This window comes from Petaurus breviceps, unplaced genomic scaffold (genome assembly GCF_028583685.1).
Source record: "Petaurus breviceps papuanus isolate PSGF00001 unplaced genomic scaffold, PetGlider_PUasm1.0 91041, whole genome shotgun sequence".
Taxonomy (NCBI): Eukaryota; Metazoa; Chordata; class Mammalia; order Diprotodontia; family Petauridae; genus Petaurus; species Petaurus breviceps.
In genome coordinates this window covers 8,929,392-8,955,833 of record NW_027187400.1, presented here as the reverse complement: position 1 = coordinate 8,955,833, position 26,442 = coordinate 8,929,392, and the positions used below count along the sequence as shown (strand labels likewise).

Below are 26,442 nucleotides of genomic sequence, written 5' to 3'. Positions count from 1 at the left end.
CCAGATCCCAGGTCATAGAACTACCCTTGGAGGTTCCCATCACTAAAATATTTTGGTTCTATGGTTCTAGTCCCAATGCTGGCATTCATCTTAATAGCTATTAACATCAGATAGTGCCTTAAGATATGCAAAGCGTTTTGATATTCTCTCATTTGATCTTTACACTAACCCCATAAAAAGGTGCTGTTATTATCCCCATTTTTGCTGTTGTTGAATTGTTTTAGTCGTGTACAACTCTTTGGACCCCCATTTGGGATTTTCTTGGCAAAGATCCTGGAGTGGTTTGCCATTTCCTTCTTTGATTCGTTTTTTACAGATGAGGAAACTGAGACAGTTAGGTGACTTACCCAGAATCACACAGCTAGTACCTGAGGCTGGATTTGAACTCAGGAAGAGGAGCCTTCCTGGTCCAGGCTGGGCACTCTATCCACTGTGCCACCTAGCTGTCCTTAAGCAGGAGAAAGCATTTAGACAAAAGAATCTTATTCTTTTACAAGTATTTATTAGACACCTGCTATGTATCTGCCATTGTGCTAGATGCCGGAGATACTAAGACTAAAAAACCCAAACTTTGTGCCCTTAAGAAGCTTGTATTCGACTGGGGGCAGGGTACAAATACAACACATACCCACAAGCAAGTGTAAAATATATAGGAAGTGATAGAAATTAATTTTAATAGTAGGAGATTATTACAGACTAGAAGCAATTATCAGGGCATAGTTTTAAAGCTGGAAGGAACCAGCTTTACCTCATCTAGTCTATCACCTTCATTTTATAGGTGGCTCATTCCATGTAGGAGGTGGGGGAGGGGGAGAAGAGGGAGAGAAGAGTCAGCCATGCCTCCATGGTTGTGAATGAGAATTATTGGAATGATGGTGGTTGTTGCTATTGTTGTTTTCAATTGTGCCCAACTCTTTGTGACCCAGTTTGGGATTTTCTTGGCAAAGATGCTAGAGTGGTTTGCCATTTACTTCTCTAGCTCATTTGACAGATGAGTAAACTGAGGCAAACAGGGTTTATAAAGTGACTTGCCTTGCCCAGAGTCACCCAGCTAGTAAGTATCCGAGTTGGATTTGAACTCAGATCTTCCTGACTCCAGGTCTGGCACTCTATCCACCTAACTGCCAAGGCAGGATGGTGTCCTGAACAAAATTTGGAAAGTTTGGAGGAAGTAGTGATGTTGGAGAATACAATGAGTTCCGTTTTGAACGCGTCTTTTGTGAGACACCTGTGGGATGGATACCCCGGTGGAGATGTCTAGGAGGCAGGTGGGTCTGTGGGCCTGGAGTTCAGAAGAAAAAATAGGATGTATTGTTTGGGAGTCAATCACATAAACATGAAAGTTGGACCCACAATGAAATCACCGAACTGATCAGCATTTAGGGGCCTATTATGAGCCAGACACAGTCCTAGGCACTGGGAATAGAGAATGAAACATTCCCTCCATGCAGAAAGCTTACATGGGGAGGGAGTAGAAGGTGGAGAGAGCACATGTATACATTTAAATATATGCAAAATATAAACCAAGTAAGCCCAAGGTGATTTGGGCTTGGGAGGGGAGGAAAGCCGATCTGGTAGAGAGAATAGTGGACAGTGTCTGCAGAGAAATTAAGAAGGTTGAGGACTGGCTTTGGCAAAGAAGAGAAATGCAGGCTTTTTGGAGAAGTCTCTACGAAGTGAACAGGTAGAGGGGAAGCTAGGTTGCAAGGGAATGAGAAGTGATTGCTAGGAAAGGCAGTGGACGTGATGAATGCAGACAGCATGGCAGGCAGCAGCCAGCAGCTAGGAGATTGTATGTGAAAAGGGGCCATGGAGGCGAGGTGGGGGTGGTGGCTGCGAGGGTCATGGAATGGGAGAGATGGGGCTCAGGGACTTAGAGGGGGCTTCATCCTCTTCCCTAAACTCCCTTTCTTCTCAGGCTCTTCTCCCCTTAAAGGGAGTGGAGGTCCCTAAGGGCAGGGGCCGGCTTCCTTTTAAGTATGAAGGCTGTCTCCTCCGACTGGAGGTCCATGGGAGGACTTGACTCCCTCCTTCAGACTGGAGACCTTCCTGAGGGCAAAAGCTGTCTCCTCCCTCAGACAGAGGGAGGCCCTGGTAGGCTGTCTACCTCCTCAGATTGGGGACTCTCTGGGAGGACCTGTCTCCCTCCTTAGACTGGGGGCTCCCTAAAGACTGGAACTGTCTCCCCTTTCGGAAGGGGGATCCCCACAGGCAGGCACTGTCTTCCCTCTGACTGAAGATCCCATGAAGGCAAGGACTTTGTCCTCCTGTCTCAGACCAAGGGTTCCCCAAAGGCCTCTCAAGCAGGGCCCTCTGTCCTCTCAGGACTGAGATTTCTGGAAGGGCAGGAAATGTATTTCCTTTCTGTGACTGCAGGCTCTCTGAACACAGAAGCTGTGTTTACCCTAATGTAAATGAGGGCTCCTTGAGGGTGAGGGCCATGCTTCCTAGAACCTCTAACTCTCACAGGGTGACTGGCACGAGGTTGCGCCCCAGGCTGGATTCCAGGTTGGGGAGTGCAGCATTGACTGTCAGAACATGAAGAGGGTGCTGGTCACCACACTTTCCTTCAGGGCTCCCACTGCACTGTGAGGTCCAAATCTCTGAAGAGCAAATCAAGCTCTGTAGACTGCCCTAGGCAGCCCCCCTCGGGTTCTGGAGGAGGAACTTCATCCTTGGGACACACTACAGACTCTAGCAGGCCCCAGGTTCCCTCAATCTGCTCACTGGGCTGAAATAGGAGGGAAGATGTGGAGGAGGGGAGGGAAAAGGGCTGGTCTTCCACCTGGACAGAGGAAAGCAAAGATATTTGGTTGCTTAAGTATCCTGGAGCTATTGACTTCAGTGACCCCACTGAGTGAACCAGAGGCAGGGCTAGACTGGGTGGTCGCTCTCTCTGGAGTCCTGGGGGCTGATGGATGAACTCTTTTCCTCTGGAAATTTTCTGGTGTTCCTCTGTCCGGGAAATTGACAAAAGGGATCCAGCTGGGTTCTGCTTGGGCTGAGGTTGACCCATTGTCCCACTGAAACATCTGAGGTCCAAATCCTGCTGTGGGGACATTTCTCCCCCTGAGTCCTCCATGCAGGCTCCATAAGATGGGGGCCATTGATTAGGGAGGGCCTGAGGGGCATAGGATGGGGGCTTTGTCTCAGGAGCCACTTGTGGAGCATAAGAAGGGGGCTCCACCTCTGGAATTGACTGAGGGGCGTAGGATGGTGGGGGGAGTGCTTGATGAGCCAGGAGGACAGGGATGGGTATCTCACTCTGTCCAAGGTAGGTGATCTCAGGCAGGCCAGGGGGCATTGGAGCTCCTAGGGTCTCCCTGGCCCCAGGCATCTTCACCTGGGAGTATTGGATAGGGGGAACCAGGCCCCCAGGACTGCTGAAGTCGATGCCTGGGATCAAGATATGCTCCGGAATGAATTTCAGTGGCTGAAAGGTCAATACTCTCCGGACATCCTGTGGGGAAGCAAGGACATTGGGGCAAAGTTAATCAGGAGTGACCATCGATTCCTCGGGGGGATATGGTTTAGACTTTGGGTTCTCCAGGGATGCATGCTCAGATGAAGAGCTGTAAGGGACCTTGGAAGTCATGGAGTCCAACTCCTTCCCCCTGTTTTACAGAGGGGGAGCCTGAGGCTCAGAGAAATGCAGGGACTTGCCTAAGCTCCCACAGCTAATGAGTGGGAGACCCAGGTCTTCCTGACTCCAAGTCCAGTGTTTTATCCCCTTCCCCACATTGACTCTGATCCAGGCCCCCAAGGTCGACCTGCCCTTGGACTCATCCCCAGCTCCCAATGGCATGCTGGGACAAACTGGGTGGAGAGGGAAGGAGCTGACCTAAGGGTGGGAGAGCACTTCAGGGTCTCTCTCCCTCCTTTCTCCCTCCCCTTCCCCTCCTCCCCAAGATGATGACAAAGATGGTAAGAATTAACATTCCTCTAGGATTTTAACTATCACAACCAGATTTACAAAAATGATTGAATTCGATACTCCCTTGAGCTAGATTGGAGTCACAGAACTTCAGAGCTGGGACAGACCTCTGAGGTCCTCTGTCCCACCCACACTGGAACAACGAAATAACATCTATTAAGCACCAGCTGTGTTCCATACTCTGCACTAAGCATACCAATCAGAAAGCAAGACGGTCCCTGCCCTCCAAAGTTTACAGTCCAATAGGATGAGGCAAGAACAAGCTTCTCTGCCTCCTCGCTGACAGGTTGTCATGCTGCTTTTGAGACACTCTAGGAAAGTGCTTGTAGACCTCAAAGCTCTATGGAAAGGCCAGTTCCTACTCCCGCTCTGCTGCTTAATAGTGGTCAGTACCAATTATACTTGCATTCCCATTTCTAGAGGTCAAGAGAAGGGAAATACTTTTCCAACTCTACCCTCCTAGTTTCAGCTCTCAGTGCCTCTCATCTGCATGACTTCATTAGTCTCCTAATGGGGTTCCTTACCTTGGTGCCCCCCACTCTGACCCATCCTGTACAATCTGCCACATTGATCCTCCCCAAACTATCTGAGCATTTCAGCTCCCCTACTCAAAAATCTTCATGGGCTTCTCATTGCATGTAGAAGAAAATATAAACTCTTCAGTCTAGGACTGAAAGCCTTCTACAGTCTGGCTCCCATTTACATATCTAATCATTTTATATAAATTTCTTTCCCATATTCTTTATTCTAGTCAAACTAGCTTGCTAGCTGATAGTAGTAGTAACAGCAGTAGTAACAATAATAAAAATAACTAGATAGTATTTTTATAAGTATTTTATATACTTCAAAATAGTATTTTAAGGTGTGAGACACATTTCACAAATATTATTTCATTTGATCCTCACAACAGTACTGGGAGGAAGGTGCTATTCTTATTCCCATTTTACAGATGAGGAAACTGAGACTGAGACGAGTCGAGCAATTTGCCCAAGGTCACTCAACTAGAAAGTGACTGAGGTGGGATTTGAGCTCAGGTCTTGGACTCCAGATCCAACACACTTTCCCCTGGATTAACCAGCTGCTTGTCCATAATAGTCCATATCCCACATTCTGAGTTTCATCAATAAACAAACCCTGATCAATGTAATGCATGCTTTCTTATTTCCACCTCTTAAAATTCCTAGCTTCCTTCAAGGCTCAGCTCAAGGACAGCCTTGATCCCCTAACTGCTAGTGCCTTCCCCTTAAAATGTTAGATGTCCTCTGTGTGTGCATGTTCTTTCTTCTCACTTCTCACTTCTCACCTTTCACTTCTCTCTTTGTTCTCCAAGGCCTAGGATATAGTAGGCACTGAATAAATTCTTTTTGATTGATTACTTGTCATTAATAAATTACTTGATTGATTACTCTCTCCCTTGAGAGCAGGGCTAGTTTCATTTTTGTTTTTGTATTCCCAGCATCTAGCAGAGTATCTGGTATACAGCAGAAACTTAATAAATATTTATCAAATTGAATTGACACACGGCTAATGAATGGCACAGCCAGGATGAGGTCCCAGATAAATCATTAACCTCCAAGCTAAAGTGAACTCTTCTACACTGCATTGTGTGAGACTTGCCTAAAAGGATCAAAGATTGCCTAACTCTGAGCTGCTTCCATATTCTCCAATCCCCAGATATAATTCTTGACCACCTCACTGACCTCTATACACTATTAAATCCCTGAGCTTGCAATTTTTGGTGGATTTGGATTCTAGGTTACTTGAGAGGATAAACTGGGTCTGTTTTAAAAATTCTGTATTCCAAGCCCAGAGTCTAAGGGAGAGCTGAGGGGTGCCCGGGTCCCTGTTGTTCCTCTGTAAGCTGTAGGTCCCTGTTCTTCAGACACCCACCCCCATGCCCCCACCTCATTTCCCAGGGCCACAAGGTCTCTCACCAGTGAGTTGGGCTGCTTAGGAGGCTTCTTGACATATCGATAGCTCAGGTAACAAAGCACAGCTACAAGGAAGCCCATGGTGAACAGGGACACACCGGAGAAGGAATACAACCATGTACGGTCTGGGAGGAGAAAAGAAGACAGATATAGGGAAAAAGGTGAATGGTTGGGTGCAGGGGCCCTTCCCATTTAGAATTCTAGGTGCCTGTGGCCATCCTTTCTTTCTCTAATCCCCTTCCCTCCCCTCCCTTCCCTTTTCCTTCCTTTCCTTTTCCTTCCTTTCCTTTTCCTTCCTTCCTTCCTTCCTTCCTTCCTTCCTTCCTTCCTTCCTTCTTTCCTCTTAGAACATCAAGGGTAGAGTGTGTGTGTGGTGTGGAAATACTTTAGATTCCATGATTTTAATATTCTAAGCATCCTTCCAGTCCTGCCATTCTGTGTCCTAATGGTCCTTGTACCTCAGATGATCTATTTTCTAAGGTCCCTCCCAGCCCTGACAGTTCACATTCAAAGGCCCCTCTAGCACGAACATCACATATTCTAGGGGCCCCATCCAGTTCGGATGTTCTCCAGTCTGAGTCCCCTTCCAGCTTTGACATTCTCTGCTTGTGGGTGGAGATAGCACTACAATTTCAAGGGACAAGAGGGACCCAGAATATGGGGGCTTCTCAGCCCACCAAGCATTCCATCATGGTGTTTCCTATCACTGATGCACTTTTGCCTGAACCTCCTCACTCCTGGAGAAATGGATAAAATGGGTTTTCTCAATCTGCTGGGTAGAGGACCAGTGCCTATCTATGGTACTCTCCTCAAAGTGAAGTCTGAAACCGGAGGGAACAAAAGTCAGCGCCCAGTGAATGGGATTAGTTTGTACTTTATTCTTCAGCATGGTAGGGTGAGGCTGATGATGATATATATGTTTACATACAAACATACTCATATACATACATATATGCTTATATACATATACAGGGCAACGCCTCAGCTCTCCCTGGGACCCTGGAGGAAACTGCCAGCATCAACCAGATCTAGCTAGCATACAATCAGTTAAAATCTTAGAAAGTGTGATAGATCAAGGGTTAGGGGATGCCATAAAGACAGACAGAAGCAGGACAACTGATGATCTCTCACTTTGACCTAGAGATCCCACTATTGGACACATGCCACAAGAAGACCAAGGAGAGAAAGAAAGGTCATGCACGGTATGTTCTTTTTTTTTTTTAAACAATTGGGGTTAAGTAACTTGCTCAAGGTTACACGGCCAGGTGTTTCTGGGTGGGTGCTAAGTGTCTGAGCCCGGATTCGATCCCAGGTCATCCCGACACTGGGGCCGGTGCTCTTACTCGCTGTGCTACCTGGCCGCCCCTCACAGTATGTTCTAATGTATTTATGGCAGCACTTTTTCTTGTGGTAGTAGAACATTGGAAGCTATGTGATTGCCCATCGACTGTGGAAAGACTGGATACATTGTGGGGCATGACTGTGTCGAAGCGTATTGCATAAGAAATGATGAATGTGAGGGACACAGAGAAACCTGGGGAGAAAGATGAAAGTGAGCCAGGCGGAGGAAGTGGAGGCCTGAGAGCGATGTATGCATAGACCTCAATGATGTAAATGAGAATGACAGGGAAAACAGAAATGGGTTTTTTGGGGGGGAGTCTGATTAGTAGGAACCAGTTCTGCACAGAGCCTAAGGGTGAATGAATAAAACGGAGACGCCAAACCTGAGACCTAGATACCAACTTGAGTTGGTTAATCCAATTCAATCCGACATAGGCCTTGTAAAGGGCCTACTATGTGAAAAGCACTGGGGATGTAAAGGGTCTGGACCTGTGATTTTGTTACTAACGGACACTTCTAGGGGAGGAATTTCCCTCTCCCAATGCAGATTGGCAGCTTCTCTGAAGCTTATATAGCCTTAAAGATCAATTAGAACATTGAGGTAAAGAGTCACATTTCCAATGTGTAGATCCGGACTTGATGGTCTCAAGGTCAGCTCTCTATTCATTTCAATTCAATAAAGATTTATTAAGCACCTACTATGTGCCAAACACTGTGCTACATGCTACTGTTACAAAGAAGAAAAGAAAGACAATCCCTGCCCTCAAGGAGCTTACAATCTATTGGGGAAAGACAACAAACGAAAGTTGAAAAGAGGGGAACACCAGCGGTACCTGGCTAGTTGAAACCAAGTAGAGAAGCTGATGGAACACAAAGCTGATGGGAAGTTCAGTGCCCTCTCTAACAGAAGGCTTTGGGTGAACTTTATCTCCATCCACTGTGCTATGGTGCCTCTCCTGCTGGGGTGATGGGGGGAGATGGAATGGAGAAGACAAAGACAGAATCAAAAGAGAGCCCTTGCTTTTGAGGAGCTTGTATTCTACCGGGACTATACAACTTACACCAAGGTATAGATACCAACCACAGTGGCCTCCAGGTATCAGTGGAAATGATTTTAAAGAAGAGGTGTTATCTGCTTTGCCGATGTACCCTAAGGACCATACACTTATCCCATCTAACCTTCAACTTAAACTTCCTATGTGGGTTGTCTCCCAGTGGGCTTCCTCAACAGCAGGGATTCTCAAGCTCTTCTATTCCTATGTCCATTGCTTTGCCTAGTACTTTGTATATAATAGGCACTTAATAAATGCCTTTAAATTTGTTTATTGTAAAATTTAATTAATTTTATAATAAGTCAGTTTTATTGACTTGAAAAAATATGGCATAGTGATAAAATCAGCTTTATAATTAGGAAGGTTTTGGTTCAAATTCTCCCTTTGGTATATACTAATTTTGTGACCTAGAAGCAGCTAGATGGTGCAGTGGATAGAACACTGGGCCTGGAGTCAGGAAGACCTGGGTTTAAATCTAGCCTCAGACACTTACTAGTTGTGTGACCCTAGGCAAGTCACTTTACCCTGTTTGCCTTAGTTTCCTCATCTATAAAATGAGGTGAAAGAAATGACAAACCACTCCAGTATCATTGCCAAGAAAACCACAAATGGGGTCACTAACAAACAGTTGGATACAACTGAAATACATGTGTGTATGTACATACACTAATATATATTATATACACATACTATTATATTACTATATATACTATTATATATTTAGTTGTATGTATACATTGTGTGAAGATATATGTGTGTGTATGTGGGGACAGAGAGAGAGAGAGAGAGAGAGAGAGAGAGAGAGAGAGAGAGAGAGGTAAAATCCATCTAGAGGAACATAAATTCAAGCTTCCCAAGAGAAATAATGGAAAGTGGGAAGGCAGGGGATGTTGGAATATCAGATCTCAAACTATATGGCAAAGCAGTAATCATCAACATGTTTTGATCTTGGTTAAAAAAACTAGAGAGTTCAGTTAGTAGAACAGATTAAGTATGTAACATACAAACAAAAGGAATCTAGTAGCCCAAAGGCTTCTGGCAGAAGGACTGAAGCAGTGTGTGTCAGGCCAGAGGTGTTAATCACATACCAATTAAGAATGCTTCCTGAACCAGATTGAAATGTAATTGGGAAATGTTGAACAAAATAAATAAAAACAGTGAAACATAGATAATGTTAATATGTGATTTTCTAGGTCCTTTTCTCTATATGAGTTTGGCACCATTGGTTTAGACCAACACCACACACCATAAACATAAGCTCCAGATGAATACATGACATATACAAAAGGTCACATCATAAACAAAATAGAGCAAGATGGAAGAAATGACCTGTCAGATCTATGAATAGCTGAAGTGTTCATGATAAAAAGGGGGGGGGGGAATAGAGAGGACCACAAAAGATACAAGTTACAATTTTGACTACATAAAATTTAAAAGTTTTTGCACACAAAAAGTTCAATTTAGCTAAGATTTAAAGAGAAAAAGTGAACTGGGTGAAAAAATCTTTGTAGCAAGTTTCTCCCATAAGGATTTTTTTCCCCAGATACATAAGAAAATGACTTGAACTTACAACAAATCACTCCCCAGTTAAGAAAGGGCCAAAGAATATAGACAGGCACTTCTCAAGGAAAAAATCCAAGCTTATGGATTTCTTTTGAAGAGCCACATGAAAAAATGCTCCAAATCACTCATAATTAGAGAAATGCAAATTAAATTATTTTGAGGATTGACCTCACAGCCACCAGATTGGCAAAGCCAGCAAAAAAGGTAAAATGACAAATATTAGTGGGGCTTCAGAAAATGGACACATTGACGCATTGTTGGTGGAGTTGTGAACTGGTTCAGACATTCTGGAAACCAATTTGGAACTACACCCCCCAAACCATTAAACTGTGCATATTCTTTGCTCCAACTATGCCACCAACAAGATCAAAATGTACATGTAAAAAATATTTATAGCATCTCTTTTATGGTGACAAAGGTCTAGAAATTAAGGCAATGCCTGCCAACTGTGATATATTAATATGGATTACTACAGTGCTCTAAGAAATTATAAAATGTATCATTTCAGAGAAACATAGGAAGACTTGTATGAACTGATGCAAAGTAAAGTGAACAGAACCAAGAGACCAGTTTATACAACAACATTGTAAAAATGAACAATTTTGAAAGGCTTACAAACTCTTATAGGTGCAAAGATTAACCATAATTTCAGAGGATTGATGAAGGATGTTTCCTACTTGACAGAGAGGGGACGAGTATAAAATAAGTCATCTATCTGTTGGACCCAGTCAATAATAGGAGTTTGCTTCTCTTGTCTATGCCTAGGTGTTATAAACGTTTTTGTTTTTGTGTTTGTAAGTGCAGGTAGATAGGGAGAAGGTGAGAAATAAAAATAAATATTAATTGAAAAAAAATTTTTTCATTCATTCATTCACTAGACACTACTGTCAAGATATGATAAATGAGGAAATTAAGAATGAAGTGAATTGTCCAAAGTGACATGTCTATGTGAGGAACTGTTGTCTTCATTCTACCACTTTGTCCATTGATCTTGGTTTACAAGAGATCATTCTAAATGTCGATAATACTGTGATGAGAATCACAAGATGATATCATCCTGTTATTTTGTTATTGGCTAATAAGACTTTCTACACTCTGCCCCTTAAGACCAGATTCTTTTGGACTATTAAGATAGATAACTGTGGTAGTTGGAAGAAACCTGTTGTTTTGGGGGGCTTCTCTGAGATCCCTGTGTCTCATGTGGGGCAGGTGACCTTGGACCTCTGCCTGAATCCCTCATTTGCCACCCATGTCTGGTACTTCTTCTGGCCCCCTCCATGTTCTCAACTTTCTAGGCTCTAAGTTCTCCAGTCTGGGTAACAGTTCTTGGATAACAATGGGGATAACAGTTCTTTGAATCTGCCTTCTTTTGGTATCAGAGGTGGTAGCACCAGTTAGACAAGGTTGACTGAGATGCTGCCCTCCCCCATAAAAGCCTTGACTTCATCATGGAACTAACCCCATGTGGGAACTGAATGATCCCTGGGTCCCTTCAAGGTTCAATTTAAATGTAACTAACTTGCTCTATGAGGCCTTTTCCTTTAGTGTTTTTTCCCTTTTTCAGTCACATCCACCCTGAAATACCTTGGTAGGAATTTGCAATAGACTTTGTATTTATTTCTGCCCACATGTTGTGCCTCTACCCTCCCGCCCAGAATGTAAACTAGGGGCACTAGTTGGAGCCATAGTGCACAGAGTGCCAGACCTAGAGTCAGGATCTCTCTGAGTTTAAATCTGACCTTAGATACTAGCTGTGTGACCCTGGGCAAGTCACTTGACCCTGTTTGCCCCAGTCTCCTCTTATGTGAAATAAGTTGGAGAAGGAAATGGCAAACTACTGTAGTATCTTTGCCAAGAAGACCCCAAATGGGGTCCCAAAGTTTCAGAAATGACTGAAGAATGAAAATAGAAGCTACTTGAGGCCTTTCTACTTTTGTCTTTGTAACCTAGCACCTACCACAATGTCTGGTACACAGTAGGTGCTTAATAAATGTTTGTGGAATTAAATTCAGATCTACCCATCGAACTAGGAGTGAGAGGAGATGAACTAGAGGAAATGAACGCAACTAGCCTTTTTCTAGAAGTTTGTTGGATACCAAGGTACTTAAAGAAGAAGAAGCCTGCACCAAGTCCAGAATGTAGGCTCTTACAGCACTTGCCTCCCTCCTGCTGTGGTCTAGAGGTCATGGTACCCAAGGCCCAGCAAGCCACCTCTGGCTACTGAGACCTGGTTCAATCTTGGCCTCTCTTGAGGCTTGGATTTCTACTTTCCATGGGAATGAAGAGGAACAGATCATTCAAGAGCAGAGAATTCCAAATCCAGAAATCCCCTCTGGGGCTCATGGTTGTACTTTCCCAAGTGGGTTTCAAACCTGCTCATTGTAAAGCAAGCTTTCCTACATCCCGTGAGTTTCTGGAGGAGAAAACTCAGACAAGTGCTGGAGGGCAGGGAGAAGCACAAGTCTAGGATTGAGCAGCTGCCAGGAATTATCAGCTAATCAGCTCGTAGATAGTTAAGAACTGAATGTACTAGGAAAGTGCTTCCATGTGTTTCTCTCTCAAAAGATTTCAAAATACTAACTTAGCAACTAACTTTGGCAAGCTCTAAGGCCTTAGTTTTCACATCTGTGAAATGAGAGAGCTGGATTAGGTGCTCTCTAAATTCCCTCCCAGCCCTGATCTGTTTTCTAAATCCCTCCCATCTCTGGCATCCTGTGTTCTAAGGGCCCTTCCAGCTCTGCCATCCTGGGTTCTAAGGGCACTACCAGCTCTGACATCATGTGTTCTAAAAGCCCTCCCAGTTCTCATATTAGCACTGACTCTGCAGTCAGGGGACATGGATTCAGATTAGGTGCTTATTGCCTGGGTGACCTTGGGCAAGTATTTTGAGCTGCCTATGCCTCAGTTTCCTCATCTGTAGAATGAAAATGTTGGACTGGACTCTGAGCTCCCTTCCAGCTCTGGCTCTGGGATCTTTTCCTTAACCTATGAAATCAGGTCACTTTTTATCATTTCTCTTAATGCTCAGCCCCCAAACCCAATGAGAGACAGAGAGGGGGGAATGAGGCTTTCACACAATTTCCCTGTTAGAACACTTGGGAAGTAGTGGGCTTAGCATGCACGGCTGCCTTGACGAATCCCTCCCTTCCTTAAATGAACAGCTCCTGGCACCTCCTCACTATGCCCTTGCTCTGAGTGGCCCCTTCTTTTTAGAATTACTTTGTTTTTACTCATCTGGATTGTTTAATCATCGATTCTTTAGCATATGTCAGGTGCTTAATAAAGGCTTATTAATGACTGCCTAGGTAGATGATGGATATCCCAGCATGACGGAAACTCCTTTCATTTTTCTTTTGACGTTCAGCCCTGGGATTTTATTATGGTAAAGAATGCAAAGTAGCATGGTGCATACACACTGATTTGGTGTCAGTGAGTCTGGGTTCAAATCTTAGCTCTGTCACTTAACACCTGTGTGATTATTTTAGGTCTACCAGGCTTGGATTCATGATTTGGAAAATGAAAGAGTTGATCCAGCTCACCTCAGAGATCTCTTCCGCACTGAAATCATCAGTGCTGGGATCCCAATATGGAAATTCCCCATACCAATCTAGATGGGCAACTGTCCATCATTATATGACTACAATGTGTCAAGGGTAAGACTTGAACCTAAGTCTTCCTGATTCCCCGGATAGCCCAAGGTCACTCAATGAGGTAAGAGCATGGACAGACCTTGACTTTGGGGCTGTTGCTTGCCATTGGACTCACAGGCATCAAAACTTACCTGCCAGTGTCCTCACTTGACATGTGTATGGGGCACTCTCCTTGAAAGGGGTGGGGATAACAATCATGGTGACCCCCTGGTACTCCGTGTCTGGAGCCAGGCCGAAGAATTCATATTCTTTTTCCTTCTCTTCAAAGTGCTGCATTACATAAAAAACCAAGAGGGAGAATTTCAGCTTACTGATACCCACAGCTGCTTACCTTCACACGCTTTCCAGGTTACAAAATGTTCTAATACATATGCTCAAAAAAACCCCAAACAAACCAAAACAGCAACTCTGGGAGGTTGTTTTTGTGTTTTGTTTTGAGCATGGATTTGAGATTTTGTAGGGTAAGGGCCTCCAACTGAGGAGACTCTCCCTCAGTGCAGAAGGTACTTATCCTACAAAGTATAATCCTACAGAACTGTCTGGGAGTACAAGAATGCAAGAGACTTACCCAGGGTCATGAAGACAGAATGTGTCAGATGTGAGTAATAACAATGATAATAATGGTGGTGATGGTGGTAGCAATAACAATAATAGCTAGCATTTCTATAGCACTTTAAAGTTTGCAGAGTACATTACTTTCTCATTTGATCCTCACAACCATCCTGGGAGGTACGAGCTATTATTACCCCCATTTTACCAGTGAGAAAACTCTGACAGACAGAGTTTAAGCGACTTGCCCAGGGTGACACAGCTAGGAAATATCTGAAGCTGGATTTGAACTCGTCTTCCTCCATGGTGCCACCTAGCTGCTGCCTCTGGCAGAGTACAATTATCCCCATTTTACAGATGAAGAAAATGAAGCTGAAGGGTGAAGGGCATGCTGAGGATCACACAGCCAGTAGGTGGCAGAGATAGGTTTCCCTGAAATGTAGGGTACAAGATGGATAGAGTGATGGACCTTACATCAGGAAGGTGAGTACAAATCCTTCCCAATTAGCTGTGTGACCCAGGCCAAATCTCTTAACCTCAATATATCCAGCTCTAAATCTATTATCTCATGACACTTTCCATTATATCATCTTACTCTTACACTGACCATTGTACAGAGCCCAAGCTGTTTTTATTTTTATTGGTGTCTTGTGTATTTTATACCCTATTCCTTCATAAACATTTCCTTTCTCCTTCCCCTAATTGGTTAGCTTTCCCTAGCAACAAAGATAAAGGAGAAGAACTCTGACCATTCCCGATAGTGTATGTAATATTCCACACCCATAGTCACCCACCTCTCCAAAGAAAGTAGGGAGAATTCTCTCAACTCTTCTCCAGAGCCAGGCTGGAGCTTGATCTATTTAATCCCAAATTCACTTCAAAAGGTGTGGAGAGTCAGCTTTCAATTGTCCTTTTTCAGAGGGATCCAGAGCATAAGTCCCAAAAAGGCAATGCTGTGCAGCAAAAAAAAAGTGCTGCCTCTGAGTAGGAAGAGGTGGTTTCAATTTCCATCCCTGCCACTTACTGCATGGGGATTATTAGCAAGACATTGAACCTTGCAGCTAGGTGGCTGTGGATCAGAAGTCAGGAAGAACTGAGTTCAAATCCACTCACAGGCATTTACTAGCTATGTGTCCTTGGCCACGTCACTTAACCTCTGTCTGCCTCAGTCCGTAAATGAGCCTAAGAAGAACACTCACCTCCCAAGTTGTTGTGAGATAAATGAGATAATATTTGTAAAGCACTTAGCACTGTGCTTGGCACAAAGTATGTGCTTAATAAATGCTTATTTTTTTCTCCCCCCCCTCAGATCTTAATTTCCTCATTTGTAAAATCGTAGGGTTGTATTGGAAGGCCTCTGAGGGTCCCTCAGGCTCTAAGATTTTATTATTATTATTATTTTTAAAGCAATTGGAGTTAAGTAACTTGCTCAAGGTTACACGGCCAGGTGTTTCTGGGTGGGTGCTAAGTGTCTGAGCCCAGATTCGATCACAGGTCATCCCAACTCTGGGGCTGGTGCTCTTACTCACTGTGCTACCTGGCTGCCCCTTGGCTCTAAGATTTTATGATCCTTTTCCCAGTGAGCTTGGGCAGAGGAGATTCAGCCCAAGAGTGATGGCAGGAGCCCAAATACAGACCCATGTGATTGGTGATTCCTACATTCTGTTATGAACTGTGTTGTGCCCAAGTGGAAGAAGCAACCTTGGAAGGTACTGGGCTCCTTGTTTTCTGGCTGTGTGCAAGTAGAACCCGGGGGATCATTTCTCAGGGATGGTGGGGAAGGGATTCCTGCTCATGTTGGGCTCTGGTTCGAGGACCTCTGGAGAGGTCATAGATGGCTCCAGATGGCCATAATTTGAAGGAGCTAACACATCAGTTAATTTTCAGGTCAAGTCCTAATTCTATCTTTTCTCTGGGGAATTGGGGAGGGGGCTTTTTCTGGGACAGGATGAGTTTAGGGCTTACCATTTGGTAAGTTTGGTTGATGTGCAGCTGGACACGATAGAACAGTTCTGGGAATATCTCTTCCAGAGTTTGCTGGTGGCCATTGCTGGTCCAGAGGGCAGTGGGTGAGGGATGCACGACGAGCTTTACAGACCGTATGCTGGGGATGCAGGTCACCAGTGGTGGCTTAATGATTGCTGGTGCAGGTGGTAGAAAGAAAGAGGAGAGAGAAAGATGACTGAGCCAGCTCTTCAATGAAATTCCACTATCACAAGTGCCAACTGGCTTCTGTCTAGATCCAGACTAGGGCACACAGAGAAGGAAAACCCTACAAAAGCTTGTGTGGCACAGTGGTTAGAGTGCTGAGGTTGCCACCACAAGGACTGGAGTTCAAATCTTGCCTGTGATCCTTTCTAGCTTTGTGATTCTGGACCTCAGTTTCTCTATATTTAAAATGAGAGGGTTGAATTAGTTGACCTTTGAAGTCCCTTCTTGCTCTGTCAGTGATTCTAGGACAAAGCAATTAATTTTACCTGTTTGAACCTCTGTTTCCTCATCTGTAAAGTGTGGAGGTTGAATTAGGTGAATTCCAGTGCTAAATTAGTGGTCCAGAGTTGGGGGCAGGGAGGGAAGAGTAGAATTTTAAATGTTAAAAACTTCTGCAGGAGGAATATAGGTTAGATGAAGCAAAGGGTCCGCTTGTCCCCCACTCAGCTCAAAGCCTGACACTGTCCTGGGTGCTGAATCCTTCTGCCCGCCTCACCCCCTCAGAAAAGGAGCCATCCTTACTGTCTCGGCAGGCACTGAACCTTGTCGTCTGCCTCCACTCCATGATGTCTCCATGGACTTGGCTGAAAGCCATCACTTTGGCAAAATACTGCTCCTCAGTGTCTCTCGTCTCATAGGTCATGTTGCACGATGTCTGGGTAATGTTCTGACACTCGGCCTTAGGCTTCCATTTTCTTTCTCCATACCTATAGGGCAGGCCAAGAGGGGAGGAAGAGAGATTCCCTTCGACTTCTGAGCTGACTCCACCCTGTGATGGTGATGATGAGGGAGCTAAGAGGGGAGGGAATGACAGAGGCAGCAAATGGACGACTGGAGAGCTGTGGAGAGCAGAGCTATCATCTGACGCCACCCTTGCTAATAAGTACAGGCCCCAGCCTGGTCTGCCCAAACAAGCCAGCCCTGCACTTCCACCATGGAGTCAAATCAAAATCATAGAATTCAAAGTTGGAAGGGACCCCACAGGCCATCCCCCAGCTATCACATACCTAATAAGAATCTCCAGGTATATGAAATTGTATTCTTGCTCTCCTCCCCCATAGTCTTTATCCCCAGCAAAGGGTGTAAAGCCAAGAAGGAACCTGAGGTGGGGCTGCCATAAGCAGGAGTCTCTCAGTCTGGATTCCTTATTCTCCCTACTCTTTTCTCCCCACCTTCAGCTATGTCCTACATACAGATCCCAGTAATGGGAGCAAAGGGGTCAGCTAGAAGAAGAAATGATGGCTTACCTCAGGGAGTTCCTGAGTATGGGAAGGGGGAAGATGTTCTTTTTTTTTTTTTTGCTTTTTTGGAGGGGGGAAGACAACTGGGGTTAAGTGACTTGCCCAAGGTCACACAACTGGTAAGTGTTAAGTGTCTGAAGCTGGATTTAAACTCATGTCTTCCTGAGTCCAGGGCGGGTGCTCTATTCACTGCATCACCTAGCTGCCCCATGGAAGATGTTCTTAAGTAGCCCCCAGTGTGAGGGAGGGAACAGAAAAGTCCCTTTCTTTAGGGACCCTTCAATCTGAGGAGAGAGCACTAAAATTTGCTTTCAGGGAGCCCCTAGTCTGAGGAAGGACACGGGCCCTGTTCTCTGAGAGCACCCCCCCAAGAGGGGCACAGCCCTCAATCTCTAGGAGCCGCAGTTTGAGGAGGGAATCATCCCCTGACTTTAATGAACCCCTCTCTGAAGGGGGAGATATAGTTCCTGACCTTGATGAGACTCCAGTCTGACTCAGGGAGGCACAGGCCCTGCTATCAGGGTATATGGCTATACCTTTTATACTGCACGCTGTAGACTGTGTCTGGGGAGCTTCCCTGGACATTCTCCCATTTCAAGATGTTTTCAAAGTTGTTCGAGTGGAACCTTAGGTTCTGAAGAAGCTTGGGATTCTCCTCTGCGATGGATGCTGAAGGGAAGGTCAGATGCCAGTGAACCAGGAGGCTCTCAAACCCTGACCCCACACCCCCTCATACCACCCTCCCCCCAAAAATCAACATTACCCACTGCTGGAAGGCCACTGCTCTGACATGGCCTGGAGGCTGTGACCCTCAGGCAAAGGGGAGACATGGCCTTTTGAGCCAGGAAAGTGGGGAGCAAGCATGGAACTTGATCGGTCTAATAGCATGAAGGGACTGAAGAGAAAGACCTTCCTCTGAATGGGTGGTACAAAATAGCAATTAGCAGAAGGAACATTGAACTTGGAATTAGAAAGTGTGAATTTGAGTCCAAGTTCTGGTATAGATTTTGTCTGTGACTTTAGGCTGGTGGGTTCTCCTCTTTTAACCTCTGCTTTCTTATGCATTTTTAAAATAGAGATGTTCTGAGAGATGTGGCAAAGATGGAGTAAGAGACCAATAATAACTCACGTTTCAATATCTTTAAGGATTAAGAAGTTTTCTTTACAACATTCCTGTGAGATGGGCAGTGCCAAGTCTGATAGAAACATTAGTTTTAGTGCTGGTGGTGTCTGGAAGTGGAGTGGATTGAGCAACCAAGATACCTGGGTTCAGGGCTTGATTATACCACTGTGACCCTGGGCAAATTACTCTATCCTTGAGTTTCTTACTCCTCTAAAATGAGGATCCCTTCTAGAACTCACCTTTTTTGTTCCAAGGTCAAGCCCTTTCCTTATTCTCCATTTGTTAGTTCTCTTACCCCACCCTACCTGTTCCACCCCCAATCCATCCCATCCCATCTCAACCCACCCCATCCTCTCCCATCTTCTTCTACCCCACCTCATCCCATCCCATTCTGTTTCATCACTGGACCTCTATTTCCATTAGGATACAACAGGCCCAGGTGAGGATACCTTTTATCAAATTAGGTTGGCACCTTTCTGCAACTTATAGTCTTAAGAAGTTGACTGGCACTGAGAAGTTAAGAAACCTACCCAAGGCCATACAGTGCAGAGGCAGGGCATAAGGCTGCCTCTCTTTATTTTGTATGTATTTTGTGTATACATATTCATCAGTGAAATGTATCCTTGAAGGCAGGGACTATCTCACTTTTGTGTCCCTGTAGAGGTAGTTAATCAGGACTTGTTGACTGAATGATTAAGATCCCTCCTAACTCTGATGTTCTGTGCTCTTGTGACCTTCATGGGGGAAGAAGAGGATCACATGGGGGCAAGTGGACATGTGTCCTGGAGTTCAAAGTGTGTGGGGGAATTAAAGGGGAGGCCAGGGCTAAGTGGTGTGCATACATAGGACTGGCAGTTCTATTTTGTGATCTGGCCATCTTGGGGTAAAGGCATAAGTGCTGAATGGAGTGGAAGAAACTCTTCTCTAATAAGGAAGGTCCTTGGCTCTGTCCTTTTCCTTTATCTCACTACTTGGTATCGGGGTAGGGGCGAGATGGAATGAAGTCATGAAAGGGGAATGAAAGACAAAGGCTATCTGTCCAAGTCCTGGACATACACAGATACCCTCCTCCCTTCCCAGAAATGCTTGGGAAAGGATCATATGGTATGGACAGGAAGGGTGAGGGAAAGTTGTAATCCAAGAAATGCCCCAGAGAAGAAACTGATTAGATTCTGCTAGGCTGAATGAGGCAGTGATTGGTGGCTTCTTGGGGCTTCTTGGGTTCATTCTCCAAGAGGATCATGACATCAGGAAGGTGAGACCATAACTTGCAAGTGATTTGATGGAAAATAATAATTTGATCTAGCAGAACTACTCTGAGTTAGACCAAAGCTAATTTTTTCATCTATTTGTCTTCAGTTACTTCTCTGCACCCCGCCCCAACCCTGAACTGATATTAGTTTAGCCTAGGTGCCAATAGTAAGTAGGTTTGTTTTGGAGTGTGTGTGGGGGGGTGCTCCCAGCCCAAGGACTTTCCTGTCCTGGGATTCCATGGGTTCTAAGTCTGGGTAAGGCTAGGTTCTTCCCTGGAAATTCATAGAAACATTCAATAAGCATTTACCAAGTGATAACTCCATAGGAGCATAGAACCTAGAGCTGAAAGGGACCTCAGAGGTCATTTGACAGATGAGGAAACTGAGGCCCCAGAGAGATACAGTGGTTTGTTCAATACTACTCAGGCATGCAACAAGCTGGGAGAGTGGACACAGTGTGATATTTGAAGTCAGGAAGCTCTGAGTTCAAATCTTGCTTCAGGGACTAAGTAGTTGGGCAAGTCATTCTCTTAGCCTCTGTTTCCTTTTCTATAAATAAGTGTAGTCCCTATCAGACCCAGAGCACAAGGCTGTATTTCCTCTTTGTCCCCATTTTTATTTCCCTCGAATCTATTGCCTACTTCTCAGAATGATAGGATTTCCACAATTCTCCAAGTACAAGTTGTACATTATGAAATCCTGGTTGGAAAATAAATCACTTAGCTGGAAATCCTGGATTTTTAAGAAATGAGAATTTTCATGATTTTAAGCTTACTCAGATGTCTATAATTTTTTTGTGTCATATATAAAGTAAAGCTATCTATCTGTCTATGTCTATGTCTGTGTCTGTGTCTGTGTCTGTGTCTGTGTTGATGTCTATGTCTATGTCTATGTCTATATCTATTGCCTCCTGTGTTCCAGGCTCTGTGCTAGATGATGAGAACATAGACCAAAGTGAGACCTTCCCTGCTCTCAAGAAGCTTAAATTGAATCTTAAAGTATTTGCTCTAGCAAGTTTCAGCCCTGGGTCTCCCTCTAGAGCTCCAAGTGCTCTGGTCAGCCTGGGAGCATCCTTCTTCCTATAGGATCAGGATTAGGAGTTGCTGAGGCCCCCAGTGGTGGAGAACCAAGGAAAAGAGTATAGGAATTTACAGTGAAAGGGACATTAGTGATCATCCAGCTAGGTAATACAGTAGAGTGTCAGATTTATTATTGGAATTAGGAAGACCTGAGCTTGCATCCTGCCTCAGACACTTACTAGCTGGGTAAGACACTTAATCTCTCTCAGCCTCAGCTTCCTCATCTTTAAAATGGGGATACTAATAGCACCTGTCTTCCAGAGTTGTTGCTGGGATCAAATGAGCTAATCTTTTTAAAGCACTTTGCAAATCTTAAAGTGCTCTATAAATGCTATCATTAATATCATTGTTGTATCATAGACTTCAGAGCTGGAAGGGGCCACAAAGATGATCTAGGCCAGCAGTTGCATTTTACAAATGGAGAAACTGAGACCAAGAGGTGAAGTGATTGGCCCAAAGTCACAAAAGTAACCAGTTGAAAGGTTAGGATCTGGAGCCCAGCTCCCACAGATCACAAATGAGAAAGCGTAGGGCCAGAGAGGGGAAATTCTTCGTTCAAGGTTATAGGTACTAAGTAGCAGAGTTGGGAACCTAACTTCTCCAGGTCCACTGACTCCACCAAAGCCAGGGCTCATTCTATACCTTGCCCCTGCCCACTGCTGCCTGTGGGGCTCTCAGAGATAAGCCAAATCCTGTCAACACCCCCAGTTTGGGGATTACCAGCCCTCTCTCTGAGGTTGCCCAGAGGCAAGAGTGGGAGGAGGTATGGAAGCAGTTCCTTTGAAGTGGATGGTCTAGTCTGCACTTGTTGGGGCTCTGGGAAGCTATTCTCAGCGGATTTCCAGCTGAGTTGCCTCTTTCCAAACTGGAGTTTCAGGGGACCCCTAGAGTCATTGGAACCATACTCCTGTCTCTGATCAGGTACATGCCTCCCAAACCCTAGTATTCTAACACTCTCTGCCTTTCACTTAAACATCTCCAGGGAGACAGGAGCCTGAGCCAATGCCTTGTGGCTCCTCGTGGGGTCAGGGAAGGAGCCCTGGATTGGAGACAGAGAACCTGAGATTCGATCTCAGCTCTATTATTTAAAACTGTGTGACCTTAGTAGGTAAGCCACTTTATCTCTGGGCCTCGAGTTCCACATCTGCAAAATGGGGAGCTATTGAACTAAATTACCCCCTAAGAAGTAAATCTAAATCCTATGATCCTGCTCTCATTAAGTTCTTCCTAATTTCTACACAGAATATCACTGCCAGCAAGACTTTCTTCAAGTTGTTGCTCAGAGCATATATACCCCATTATGCCTGAAATGGTCCTTGTTTCCCTTAGCCTTTTCTCCTGCTGGGAAAGGAGGCCCAATCTCCCTCAGGAGAAAAGGAATTCATAAAACCTTCATTCCCAATAAAACTTCACACACAGAGGTGGTTGTGAAGACAGAGCTCCCTGCAACCCTTCGAGGATATAAATGTGCATGTTATTAGGATTTTTAACCCTGAATGAGGAGGGCAGGGGTGGTATAGGGGGTGGACAGAGTGCAGCTATAGGCCTCCCACCCCTCCACTCCACTACCATGTGGTCTGGGGATGAGGTGGAAGAGCCCTACTTACTGCCTGGAAGGTAAGGTGGGGGGGGAGGGGGAAGAGTCAAGAGTGCACTGGTAAATGTTTAACAATCGGTTTATATATAAACACATATATGCATACATGTATGTATGTGCATTGTGTATTATATGTGCATACTGTTTATATGTATGTATGTATCATGCACAATAATGCTCAACATACTTAAATATATATTTATATTTACATATTATATATATGTAAAGTGTGTCATGCATATATATACTCAACATACTTTAAAATATATTTATTTTATATTCTATATTATAGACATAAATATATATGCATAAAACATTAAAAATATATATTTATATAAATCTACTTATATTAATATATTACGTATACATGTTTATAGTTTAGCATAAATATGACACACTTTAAATTTAATCTCTTATTAACATTTTCCCCATCAATCAACAAAACAATAAGCAAAACAAATCAAACTCTGATTTGCAGCATTTGCCAATTTCCAAGATGTAAATAATCACACTAAAGCTTTCACCATCAACTATCCTGTGTTGCTCAGAGCTTGTTCCAACACTTCCCTGATGAGGGGTGAAAGACCCTTGGGTCCATTTCCCCTTCTAACCATATTGCTAAGTTCTCCTTCTACTCTGATGTTCAAGGATTTCGTGCAAAGGTCACTTCACAGCTTTAGTACTGGAAAGGACCTTAGTGATCGTCTAGTCCAATCCTTTCATTTTTTTCAATCAAGGAAACTGAAGTCCAGAGAAGATAAGGATTAGTGGGAGATCACACAGCTGGTAAGGAAGAATGCAGTATTTGAACGCAGGTCCTCTGACTCCAAACCCAGTGCTTTTATCAGAAAAAAAAAAAAATCTGAAACCCATAGCAATTCCTTGTTAAAGTTGGAGAAGGGAGAAAAGCTCTCTCTGCCCCCTATCCCTGAGGGTTCTTTGGAACCCGGAGAAGGGAAAGTGGGTCTGGGGCACTAGGGAAACTCACCATTCAGGATGCTGAAGCCTAGGATAGCTAGTAACCACTTCATTGGGTCCCTTGGAAGAGGAGAGGAAAGGTCTCGCCTCTTCTCCCTTCACTTCACTCTTCTTTCATCAAGTATCCTCGTCTCTCCTTTCTTTTCCTTTTTTATCCTCCTCTTCTGTCTTTGCTTCTCTTCCGCTCAACTGCCGGAGTGTGCTGGGGAGAGAGGGTGGGGAAACCTTGGCGCCCAGGTAGTCTGTTCCACCCCACATCTGGGACTGGGGGAGGGAAGTAAGGAAAGGGCAGGGCCAGTGGGGGAGGGTGGAGCCATGCCCAGGGAGAAGCAGGTGTCCAAAGGTGCTGGACTGAGCTGTCAGGAATGTCGGTGCCTTGGCTGGGAGCCAAGGGAGGTCCTTGACTGATGGCACAGAGCAGCCGGTTTTTCTCGACTCTGACTTCATGCTCCATTCATGGTTGCTCAGTTAGTCAATCAGTCATTCAATAAACATTTATTAAGTGCCTGCTATGTGTCAAGTGCCATGCTAAATGTTGGCAAGAAAGGCAAAAGATAGTCTCTGCTCTCAAGAACTTTGTGAACGAATGGGTGAGAAGACAGCTAAATTAGATATAGCTAAAATAAACTGGAGATGATTAACAGAGGAAAGGCACTAGAATGAAGAGAGAGCAAGAAGGGCTTCTTGTAGAGGGTGGCATTTGAGCTCTGGGCCAAGCCAGGAGGTAGAAATGAAGAGGGAGTGCATTCCAGGCATGGCAGACCAGCCATTGGGAGATGGAATGTTTTGTACAAAGAGCAGGAGGGAAGCCACTGTCACTGGACCTAAGGGTAGGGCTCATGGTGGAGAGCAAAGGATGAGAAGACTAGAATGGTTGAGGGATGTAGATTGCGAAGGATTTTGAAAATAAAATGGGATTATTTAATTTTAATCTTGAAGGTGATCAGGAGCCATTGGAGCTTATTAGGTAGGGGGGAGTGACATGGTCAGAAGATCACAGCTGAGTGGAAGATGGACTGGAGTGGGGCAAGGCTTGAGGCAAAGATAGCAGCCAGCAGGTGAGTGCAACAATCCAGACATGGGGCAAAGAGGGCATGAACTAGGGTGGTGGCAGCATCAGAGGAGAGAAAGGATCACATGTGAGAGATAGTGCAAAGGTAAAATTGGCAGGCCTTGGCAAAATATTAAATATGGGGGTGGGATGAGGGAGCATGAGGAGTCAAGGATTGTACCTAGGTTACAAGCCTGGGGGACTGCAGTGATGAAGGATGGCTATTAGGTTCAGCAGGAACTCAGATCTTATCTAAGACCAGAACCTGCCATTCAGTCTGGAAAGAATTTAGTGCTCAGCCTTACTTGGAGTCAGAGTTGAAAAAGTTTATTATACGCTTTACAGCGGGCAAGGATCCTTAGGGGACCTGCAAATGAAAGGGGGCACAGGCTTTTACTTTTAAAGGGTAGGGCTACCATTGTCAGGGCTGACCAGATAGATGTAAGGGACTCAAGGCTAACTTGTGACTTTAGTGCATAGATAGTTTAACTTGGAGATGAGATTTGGGCCAGACAGGAAGCAAGGACGAAGGAGTCACAAGTTGTTGCCTAGGCCTAGTTTGGATTAGAGGGAAGGGGCAGAGTTTCTGGGAAAGGGAAAGTGTGATTGTTTATAAATTGCTATTACAATTTTACAATACAAATTGCAGTTACAATTGTACAAACTGGTTTTACAAATTGATGTTACAGACTGATGTTGCTGTTACAGATATAGATCCCAAGCACCCCAAGCACCCCATCAGCAGGATGGTGACAGCAATAGGGGAGTTAGAAAGAAAGCATATTTCTTGGGGAAAGATAATGAATTTAGTTTTGGGCATATTGAGTTTAAGATGTCTGTTGTGTTGTTCAATTGTCTCAGTTTTATCGGACTCAAATTGAATTTAATTCAACACACACTTGTTAAGCACCTACTGTGTGCGGGTACTGGGGTTGCAAAGACTAAAGGAGAATGGCCTCAGCCCTCAAGTAGCTTATACTCTTGTTGTTTGATTGTTTTTGACTCTTCATTTGGTATTTTCTTGGTTTGTCTTGGTTTGTTGTTCAGTCATACCCAACTTTTTTTTTTTTTTACCCTATTTAGGGTTTTCTTGGCAAAGATACTGGAATGGTTTGCCATTTCCTTCTCCAGCTCATTGTACAGATGAAGAAATTGAGGCAAACAGGATTAATAGAGTCACACAGTTAATAAGTGTCTGAGGTCAGATTTGAACTCAGGAAAATAAGTTTTCCTGACTCTGGGTCCAGCACTCTATGTACTATGGCACCACCTGGTTGCCCATGAGTCAATCAGGGAGATATAAAAAGATTGCCTTGCTGCAGTCAGGCCCAGTTCAGACTGTTCAACATAAAGTTATAGTGGATCCAATCAGCATGGTTTCATGATTTTCTCTAGCTTCTTTTGGAAGCACATGGGTAAGAATGAAGAGAGCAGATAAAAGTAGTAACCAAGGGTTGAGCCTTGGCAGGGCAAAATCAGTGATAGGCTAAGGGAGCAAGGAATTCAAAAGGAGACAGTGTAGAGTTCCATTAGGAAGCCACAAAGGGAAAGCAAAAAGACCATAGCAGTATAAGGGTGATTACCTGGGAAAGAACTAAAGGGTCAATGGATTAGAGATCGGAGTAAGTACAAAGAATAGAGTTAGGGGTTACTAGGCAGAAGAAGTGGAATTTCAATAGATTGTGATTAGATAAAGGAATTTCAGAGCTAATGAATTTGGAAATGGATATTGGCAAGATCAAGGGTATAATATCTCTGAGTGTGGTTGACTAGTGGGTCATGGGAAATAAACAAGTTGAGGAAATGGGAGGTAAGGGTGATTGAGGAAATATCAAACTCTATATTGAAGTCTCCTTAGAGAGGGTAGGAGTTGGAGAAGAGAAAAAGAC

General features: G+C 44.4%; 1 protein-coding gene across 3 annotated transcripts; it reads right to left on the bottom strand.

Moving 5' to 3' along the window:
- Positions 1–482: 482 nt before the first annotated feature.
- IL22RA1 (interleukin 22 receptor subunit alpha 1) lies at positions 483–23,762 on the bottom strand. 3 transcript variants are annotated; one of them, XM_069079229.1, is made up of 7 exons: positions 23,513–23,762; positions 18,009–18,141; positions 16,754–17,023; positions 15,986–16,161; positions 13,603–13,741; positions 5,869–5,990; positions 483–3,460 (listed from the first exon to the last, which is right to left on the bottom strand). In XM_069079229.1, the coding sequence occupies exons 2-7, from the start codon at positions 18,055–18,057 to the stop codon at positions 2,570–2,572; spliced, it is 1,647 nt and encodes a 548-aa protein (XP_068935330.1). In that variant the 5' UTR covers positions 18,058–18,141; positions 23,513–23,762; the 3' UTR covers positions 483–2,569. The 3 variants fall into 3 exon arrangements, with proteins under 3 accessions (XP_068935330.1, XP_068935329.1, XP_068935331.1); XM_069079228.1 differs by having other exon boundaries at positions 16,754–16,938; XM_069079230.1 differs by lacking the exons at positions 16,754–17,023; positions 18,009–18,141.
- Positions 23,763–26,442: the final 2,680 nt, after the last annotated feature.

What these genes read in the sequence shown, in the direction of transcription:
- IL22RA1 (XM_069079228.1), bottom strand. Translation starts at nt 23,555, where the DNA reads ATGAAGTGGTTACTAGCTATCCTAGGCTTCAGCATCCTGAATG. An exon ending in AGGCTTCAGCATCCTGAATG is followed by an intron (nt 18,142 to 23,512) that starts GTGAGTTTCCCT and finishes CCTTCCCTTCAG; the next exon opens with CATCCATCGCAGAGGAGAAT. An exon ending in TACAGCGTGCAGTATAAAAG is followed by an intron (nt 16,939 to 18,008) that starts GTATAGCCATAT and finishes CCTGCCCTATAG; the next exon opens with GTATGGAGAAAGAAAATGGA.